At 37.6% G+C, this 8,892-nt stretch overlaps 3 protein-coding genes across 7 annotated transcripts; 1 reads left to right on the top strand and 2 right to left on the bottom strand.

The window, feature by feature from the left end:
• Positions 1-551: 551 nt before the first annotated feature.
• On the bottom strand, positions 552-3,110 carry ttc4 (tetratricopeptide repeat domain 4). Its single transcript, XM_056751390.1, has 10 exons — positions 2,811-3,110; positions 2,594-2,711; positions 2,319-2,480; positions 2,109-2,186; positions 1,846-1,970; positions 1,621-1,707; positions 1,185-1,426; positions 948-1,032; positions 768-850; positions 552-689 (listed from the first exon to the last, which is right to left on the bottom strand). The coding sequence occupies exons 1-10, from the start codon at positions 2,919-2,921 to the stop codon at positions 584-586; spliced, it is 1,197 nt and encodes a 398-aa protein (XP_056607368.1). The 5' UTR covers positions 2,922-3,110; the 3' UTR covers positions 552-583.
• Positions 3,111-3,676: 566 nt separating this feature from the next.
• Positions 3,677-5,636, top strand: LOC130425230 (putative nuclease HARBI1). 3 transcript variants are annotated; one of them, XM_056751400.1, is made up of 4 exons: positions 3,677-3,991; positions 4,492-4,580; positions 4,678-4,789; positions 4,864-5,636. In XM_056751400.1, the coding sequence occupies exons 1-4, from the start codon at positions 3,952-3,954 to the stop codon at positions 4,971-4,973; spliced, it is 351 nt and encodes a 116-aa protein (XP_056607378.1). In that variant the 5' UTR covers positions 3,677-3,951; the 3' UTR covers positions 4,974-5,636. The 3 variants fall into 3 exon arrangements, 1 of the variants encoding a protein (XP_056607378.1); XR_008907043.1 differs by lacking the exons at positions 4,492-4,580; positions 4,678-4,789; XR_008907044.1 differs by having other exon boundaries at positions 3,677-3,850; positions 4,492-5,636.
• Positions 5,637-5,774: 138 nt separating this feature from the next.
• On the bottom strand, positions 5,775-8,891 carry zgc:172121 (uncharacterized protein LOC337599 homolog). 3 transcript variants are annotated; one of them, XM_056751397.1, is made up of 9 exons: positions 8,754-8,891; positions 8,440-8,559; positions 8,302-8,369; positions 8,020-8,192; positions 7,782-7,888; positions 7,543-7,704; positions 7,201-7,406; positions 7,023-7,096; positions 5,775-6,921 (listed from the first exon to the last, which is right to left on the bottom strand). In XM_056751397.1, the coding sequence occupies exons 2-9, from the start codon at positions 8,509-8,511 to the stop codon at positions 6,857-6,859; spliced, it is 927 nt and encodes a 308-aa protein (XP_056607375.1). In that variant the 5' UTR covers positions 8,512-8,559; positions 8,754-8,891; the 3' UTR covers positions 5,775-6,856. The 3 variants fall into 3 exon arrangements, with proteins under 3 accessions (XP_056607375.1, XP_056607376.1, XP_056607374.1); XM_056751398.1 differs by lacking the exon at positions 8,754-8,891 and having other exon boundaries at positions 7,782-7,885; positions 8,440-8,747; XM_056751396.1 differs by lacking the exon at positions 8,754-8,891 and having other exon boundaries at positions 8,440-8,747.
• Position 8,892: the final 1 nt, after the last annotated feature.

Here is an 8,892-nt window from a genome sequence, read left to right on the forward strand (position 1 = left end):
GTTTTGATATTCGTGTTTTGATTAAACCTTTTACCCAATTTGTTTTTAATATAATATGAAATGTAAAAAAAATCCAGAAATGCTAAATGAAAACATTTTTGATAGTTGTGTCAGCCGGTTGGATCTAGTATAGTAACTAAACAGCATTTTATACTTTACCACAGTGTTACATGTGAATGACTAAACCTCAATGAATGACACATTGTACATTGTGTCCTCATCCTGGAATCTAAATCAGTAATCGGTTAATGTAATGGGTGATGTAATGTAAACTATGTAAGGTGGAAACATTTTGTAGACTAATTTATTGTTCATCATTTCCAGAACATTTGTATGTTTTTGTTTAAAAAAGACCGTAATAATTGTTTTTAAATATTATTCATAAAAAATGAATCATACATTTAAGCTTGATTTAAGAAACCTTTACACAGTTCAAATACATGAAATAGGTGGAATATGCTTAATACAGAAAACTTTGCAGTTGAGGAAATTACATTCTTGCTGTTCGTTTGCTTCTCTTTTCCAACGGTTGGGGTGAACAAAACGTCCTTTATCTGGAGGCTGATTTATGGCCAACGTCTCTTTAGAATTTCAATCTCTGCACCTTTTTTCCCGATTGAAACTGCTTACAAAACGGAGAGCCTGATACCAGCACGATAAAGCTAGGTGTTCCTGCCTTCACTGTGCACCTAGAAAAAAACAAAACAGAAAGAAAAACTTAACTTCTGTCAATGATGAAACAAATTTTTTTTAAGCCTCAGATATACCTTTGGTTTTGGAGGACTCCAAGAAGTGGCTTTTCGAGGTCAACTTGATACAGATTTCCTTTTTCATGGTCCTCAAAAAACAGCTGAAAGAAACATGAATGTGCAATGTTATAAATGGATGCTTACCAGGACAGGATTGGACATCGCATTTTATTCAAACTAGTGTATCTTTGGACTGACTTGAAGATTTTGCGGCCGATATTTTCTTTCTGTATCCCAGGGAGGCAGTTCTTCACCAAACATGACTGCCAAATGGTCTATAAAACTAAAGAACAAAATAAAAATGGTTTGCTGATCTTAATTTATAAAGAATAACTCTACCATTAATGCCCTCATAAATTCAATTTGTCAACTAGTGAAAAATGCCCACACTCACATATTCAAATGCATACAACACTGCTGGATTTCAAAACAAACCTGGAATTTTCACAGAAAGCAGATATGAAGTCGGTCTGTTTATGTTCAGGGTAGAGGAACAGCACTGGCCAGTGGAGGACACCCTGCTCATCCATGTAAACACGAGCTCCTGTGGCCTTCTGTGAGCTGATTCCATCAAGCTCTAGATCAGCCAGGGCTCGAGAAGAACCTCCATCATCATCCTCACTGTCTGAACCCTTGTGTTGTGATGCCTTGGGTTTCAGGAGTTTGATGCCACGCTCCTAAGGAAAAACAGACATTCAAGATTTAAGACTCCTTCATAAATATCAGGGGCTTTAAGAGTGATTGTCATCATGCTCACGCTCATTAGTCAGAGATTGGCACACAACCAGCTCTTAACTAGCAAGACCAAGAGGAGATGAAGGGGAATGAAGACCAACTTTGTGTCTGCTGTAGTGAAAGTTAAGATTGTTACCTTAATAGCAGCTAACAATGCGATTTTCTCGTTCTGCTCCTTCTTTGCTTTAACCTTAGCCTTTCTGGCATCTCTCTCTGCTTCTCTCTACAATACATTGAGCATAGACCAAACTAACATTAATGCTTTTAAAATAACACGTCTTTATTTACATTCTATTTAACAAATATCACATTAGTCATATATTAAACTACCATTCTGATTAGACAGAACAGGAGTTTATACCTTCTGCTTGTCTGCTTTGGCTCTCAGCTCCTGCAGATTCTTGTCAGTGGGCAGCAGCCTGAGACCCTCATCACACCACTGTAATGCTTCTAAATAATGATGCAGCTCTATACAACACTGCGCTCCTAAACACACACACAATATATACAAAGACATACATAAGATTCTCTCTATATGGCATTTGGTACAAAAACAGAAAAAGTCTACAATGCATTGAAGTATGAAGTAGATAGTTTCACATAAAACAGTTACGTATATTTTACCTCTTAATATGGCTTTAATGTGGTCTGGCTTTAGTTTTTTGGCAGCTGTGGCATCATTGAAAGCTGAACGGATATTGCCTGGAAAAGGACATTTTTCAATGCCAAACCCAAAAGAAAAGCCTCTTGAAAGAATAGTTTATCGTCATTTTTTATGTAACACAGTCATTTGAATAGTTTGGTGTATTTGCAAGTAATTTTGTAAGACTGTACCTAAATGGAAATGTGCAGCTGCACGATTGGTGTACAGAATAGCATTGAGTTCGAGGTCCACACAGTTCTTCTTCAAACCTTCTGTATAGGACACAACAGCTTTCTTATAGTTCTTCTCTTTAAAGTAATCATTTCCCTCATCCTTGTATGTCCTGGCTTTCTCTGAGAAACACATCAGAACACTTACTTGGATTAGAGTTTATTTTACTTCCATTTTAAAGAAAGTACTGCATTCAATATCAAGAGAGAACGTTACCAATGGTTTAATAGCCTACCTTCAGGTGTTCTGTCATCATCATGAATAATAGACTGAATGCAGGCAAGATCAGGGTGATTCAGTGGGTCTATCTCCTCTGGGGCTGTTTTCATGAACATGGGCACCTTATCAAACTCCTGCAACATGCAATGTGTAAGCACTCTGCTGAAAAATCCAGTAATGGGAGCCTGTTGTCACGTTTACGTATAGCGACATATATATATGACAGTTCTTACCTCTTCCCAGTTGCCTTCATTAAAAGCATTTTTGTACTTCCTAGTCTTGAAAGACTCCATAAATTCACCCATGCCATCATCACTGTCGTCGCCCTGCGCTGGTGCAGCCATATTTTCTCTTTATAAATATTTTTTTATGACTAATTCTTGCATTAGAAATAAAAGTAATCGATGTATTTTATCATGGAAGAATGTAAAAAAACACATGGAGAGCTGACAGGCTAAATTGGGAGAGTAGATCCGTAAACAGTAGTTTACCACATGGATTCAGCAAGACTCTGATGCGTCACACACCGGTCAGAATCCCTTGAGCGCCACCTGCTGGTCTGGATGAAGTTACATTTCAAACAAAGCAGATTGAAAAACGAATATAAAATCAGATATATCAACATTGATATATGAAAGTGATTTACACTCTCTGTTGGATAATTTATTTACTCTTGTACTCAGACCTAATTATTGTTTGCATCAAACAATTCTTTTCAGTGCTTTAGTTTAATTTGAAAAACTACTTGTGGTTCTGTGGATGTTTTTATAAGATTTGTATGATTCCACTTCCAGTTAAGTGCATACTTATATACTCACTATGATATTTACTGTATACAGTCAGGCTATATTTGTTATGGCAGAAATAAAGCCAGAACAAAGCGAGAATTATGTATTTGTTTCTCATGGACCTCTTAAAAAAAGAAATGCAGTAAAATTGTTAGAATGATTATGAGTGTGGATAATAAATGTGTTCACTAGAACTATCCTACAGCAACCTTTTTCTCTCTTACTAGTTCAAAGGAACTTTTTTTAAATATCCAGCTACAATAGACCTATTTCACAGCGTGACGTGTACAAACCGGAAGTAGGGTAAACGCTTGTCTGGTCCATGCTCTAGCTCTGTTCACTACACAAAACAGTTGCGCAGACCCGGGGCCCGTTCTTCGTACGTCGCTAACTCGGTTAGCTGGATTTGATTGTTGACGATTTGGCATGATCTTGGATTGTTTGGTTCTTCGAAGCTCATCCTGGACTTGCTGTCATAGCAACAGGTCCGTAAGCTTGAACCTGCTCGGGAGCAGGCTTACTTCATGTAAACAGGATTAGATCACGGCTTTATAAGCGGAGGTGATATGGGAAGTCTTTCGCAGACATGTCTTGTCCGTTTTTACGTCAGGAATGCGTTGCTGAAGGTACCAGAATAATTCAAAGAGCTTTTCGAATTAATCGCTTTTTGCGAGATCGACAGGATCCTTTAGCGCAGCGCGATAATCTACTGATTGAGAGATATCGTTTTTCTCTGGAGGGTGTAATATACATTATCAACTTGTTGGAGCCACACGTTAAATGTTCGACTCGTCGCAGTCGGGGTTTAACAACTGCACAGTTTGAATAGCTTTGCGATTCTTTGCGAGTGGCACTTTCCTTTACACTATTGGAGATGCAGAAAACTTGGGTAAAAATGCTGTATGTCGTGCCACTCGCAAAGTTTATCTGTCACTCAAACAGTTTTTAGGGGGCTTTGTGGTTTTCCATGCCACTTAAGACCACAGGCTGTGAAGCAGATTTTTTTTGCCATTGCAGGTACATTATAATTGTTAATGAAGATCATGGAATCATGATCATGCCAAAAAGTAGCCTAGGACTTACAGTATTTGTTCCTCAGGCTTCCCTAATGTTATTTGTGCCATAGACTGCACACAGGTCCCCATCAAGGCCCCACCTGGCCCAAATGAAGGGGATTTTTTGAACAGAAAGGGATTTCACAGTGTAAATGTGCAAGTAAATTACTATAACAATTATACATATTCCAGATAAGCAATAAATAAATAAAAGTAACGTAATCAAAAAGTATGCAGACTGATTTCAAATATTTTAGATGGTGTGCGACTCCATGTTCCACATCACAAATGTGGAAGCCACATGGCCTGGTTCTGTGGGTGACTCCAAGATTTTCAGAGAGTCACATTTATGCACATTATTTGAACGTGGTAAGGAAAAATTATTTAAAACTCACTGTATTACATAATTTTATTCTGAGCCTATCAAAACTGCATTTTCCCAGGTGCTGACGATGGGATCCTGTTTGGCGACAGGGGCTATGCCTTCAGGCAGGCAGTACTTCATGGCACCATTCCCTGGACCACAAACCCGTTACAATGCAACTTTCATTAAATGAATAATAGAAGACAACATGCTTAGTTCATGGAGTTTTATTTCAATGATTGTTTCTCAAGAAAAGCCAGTGATGGTCATCTTTTGCCTGCAATAAGATATATAGTTATCCAAGGGCAGCAATAGTGCTCTTTGTGAAAAATAGGGTTTAAGCAATTACTCTGAAGTTTCTTTTGAAGCAACTCAATCTCTAGTGCCAGTTTTTTCTTCTTTAAGGTGTCAAGTTCAATTTCTCCCCTTAATTTTTGTTTTTTTAAGAGCAAAATACTCAATTTTATGTTGAAGATTCTGTTTATATAGGGTACGGATATCCCCCTGTGCCATTAAAAAAAAAAAAAACTCAACAAGCCTCATGCAACAGAAAAAGGAAAAGTAGACTGCCGACCTCTGTATATTTTTGTGCTGTAGGCCTGTCTGTAGGCGTTTCCTCCTCCTATATTGCAGTCAGAAATAATGTGTCCACACCTATAAATTAAATAAAGTTATTTGTGCACTTACAAGTAATTCCTCCAAAGGACAGTCATCTGAGAGGGTTTCTTCACTGTCCTGTGCAAAAGAAAAATGGGTTTTACAAAGTGTTGCACTTTCTTTCCTTTTGATGTAAAGTTATAAATGTCCACTTACTGCACATATTTCAGACACCACTTTCTTGGGAACAGATAAAAGTGTTGGTTTATTATGTAAAACTACACAAAAGAGGAGAACTCAATGGCATTACAATACACAAGGAGAAAATATGATCAATATCAAATTGCAAAAAAAATGACATTAGTTATACAGCTTTCACCTTCACAAGTCAAAGAAATTAACTCAATATTTATTTGTCGAAATGACTGTACAAGCAATTTGGATTATAGACATAATTTAACGCAGCAACAAATTATTTACGAAAATTGAAATATATATGAAATTATTAAAATAAGACTATATACTGTAATTGTAAGTGATATAACCATAACATGGAACACTTACGCATTTAATTTGTCTGCTACTTTTTGCCAGCCCTCTCCACTGGCGTTTTAATTATTTTTTCAAATTATTACTGTAAGCAAACCCTTCCAGTAACAATTCTTGCTCTGCTGCGTTGAAAAACTGAGCGCGCTCTTTTGCCATGTGAGCAGCCAATAGCAGCGTTGCTGATCATTGTTTCTACTATCGATACATATCCCCTTTTAAACAAGCGCATGAACGCGCAATTATCTCAGATAACTCAATCCAGCGATACTAATCATAAACAGCAGGTGTGTTCGAAGAACCCAATTAGCCGGATCATGATTAGCACGATGATATCATCTCGGATGTGTCATTTGATCTCGGATGTAATAAGCGACGTACGAAGAACGGGCCCCAGAAGTTAGGCATGTAGCGCTCCTTTTATGCTGATTTGTCTAACATATATTAGACCTTTATAATAAATCAAACGCACAAAAAACAATGTTTTTGTAATGTTTGTTTTCCCTATTTTTACTTCTTCCAGTAATCCATGAATAAATCGGACAACATATCCTACTTTTGTTTTTCGGTAAATAAAATGAATGCCTGTGAGAAAACAAGCTGAATGAATGGCTATGGCAGCAGTGCGGCCTGGAAAGTTTTCCCCTACTTCTGGTCTCTGTTGCCATTTTGTGAAATAGGCATAGTTTTTCAAAGATTCATACTAATGGTGCTGTTAATCTAAAATTTAGTGACTGATCTCAATAGAAATTACAACATGTATGCAGAATCATGTCCCTGCGATTATATAGAGGAGACATCACATTCACAAAAATCATACTAATGTGACATTGTGTAATGTGTATCTTGGTATTATTTTAATTTAAAAATAGAATATTTATACAACATCTTTGCATTATTTCAGAGTCGCACTGTTTTAAAAATTAAGGTTACACATGTAGTAGTTCTTTCTTTAGCTCTGTAATATCAGCAGGCCCGATACGGCAACAGCCGCCTGTTGAGAAAAAGTAAACACTTCAATGATACAATATTAAAATTAGGAACATTAATATGCCTTTAAAGTAAAGATTATTTAAAGCTTTTTCAATTACATACCAATCCACATAGCACCTCTTTCCTTCCAGTCAAGAGTTAATTTAGCAAATGATGTCAATTCTTTTGTTTGCCATCTGCAATTTACACAATATCCCATTGTTGTATTTATAATTTGACATTAGCTTTTCTATTAACGTAACTATTTGGTCTATCATCAATGTCAAGAGCCAATAATTACCCTGTTTTGGTATCCCAGTCCTCTCCACTGTTGGGATAGACCACCCAGCTGAAATCTGCTTTTTTGTGTGACATGGCAGACTCTAGCAGAGGGGTCACCAGAGAAGGGGGGCAACAGTTTACCCCCACAGCAACTAGCTGTGAGGACCTACATGCAACACGAACTGCCTCCGAAAATGTTCTCCCACTTGAAATATGATGGCTGTCCTGAAACAGATCCAAGCAATTTTACTTCATCTAGCAGTTTTTCCAAACTGTTGCAAATCTGTGTGTTTTAAATGCAATTTATCACTTATGATGGGGTGCATGGGCATGCAGGGGTGTATCCATTGTTATCAGTCACCTTACAGGAAAAGGAAAGCCAGGCTTTAGTGTCAGGAAATTCTTTGAGAACTTCCACTAATGCTTCTGCCTCTTTGAGACCTGGAATTGTTTCCATGGCAACAAGATCAACTCCAGCCTTTATCAAACACTGGACATGTGGACGATGCCAGTCTTTCAACTCCTAAGGGAAGAAAACAGGCTCTTGAAATGTTAATGTGATGAGAGCCGGGGTGGATGGAGATCATGATTAAGCCTTACCTCCACTGTCATTCTGTCCTCATATGCCCCAGTGTACTCTGACCCATCGTGTAGGAACGCTCCATATGGACCCACTGAGCCAGCAACCAATGGTTTTCTTCGGTCTTCTAGGGGAGATGTGCATTTAGGTAAACATGTCTTTTATTTGGACTCTTTTTAATCTCACATCGGATTCTGACAACCATGTAAATAATGCTTTATTAATTGCATGAAAAACAGCTGTCGAAGTTAGACACACCTGATGACATGTCCTGAGACATGAAGTCCTCCACTGTCTCTTTGGCCAGTTGAACTCCTGACATCATCAGCTGCTCTGCCTCCTCAAATCCAAGACCAAGATGTTTGACAAATCCCTCCATGCTGGCCTGATACGTGGCTGTTGTTATGACATCAGAACCACTTTGGAGATATCTTTCAAAAGCACATCATTTTAAAGGAAGTACAATTAATTTAGGAAAAAAATTAAAGATCCTAGATAAAAGTTTGTGTTTTTTTTGTGCCATTTTATACATTGCATTACCTATAATGGACCTCCTTAAGGGCTTTTGGGTTTGTATGCAGTAGTCTTGCACTCCACAGTGGATCTCCCTATAAGACCAAACATGTGTGATGAAATTTGTTATTACTGAAATTAACAGTTTGTATTACCTGTAAGTACCTGTAATTTAAATCCATTAGCCTCAAGTTCTGTTGCTAGACCTCCATCTAAAATGAGTGGTCTGCCATCCATTTTAAATGCCTTTGTTGTGTGCCCACAACGGGACAGACTCACAGACACCTTACAAGTACAAAATAAACTCGAATTTAAAATACTGACACCGGACTTTGTCCTAAATTCCTAAAGGTCTGAAACATTTTAAGCTCATACGTTTCGAAAAATGTTACAGTTTAGCCAAGTGCTTTAATATTTCGCCAAAAATTCAACACAGCCTAAACTGAAACAATGTGTCAAAAGTCCAAACCATAACAAACCCATGCGTTAGTTGGCGGTAAACGTCAGAAACGATCACTTCCGGGTTACGAGTGCAGCCGAATGAGCAAAATATTGGCTTTGTAAACGTATGTAAAATCGTCTAAAAACTAATTAATTTGTTAATATTGCAACATTGCA

The sequence above is a fragment of the Triplophysa dalaica genome, chromosome 6 (assembly GCF_015846415.1).
Source record: "Triplophysa dalaica isolate WHDGS20190420 chromosome 6, ASM1584641v1, whole genome shotgun sequence".
In the NCBI taxonomy this organism is placed as follows: Eukaryota; Metazoa; Chordata; class Actinopteri; order Cypriniformes; family Nemacheilidae; genus Triplophysa; species Triplophysa dalaica.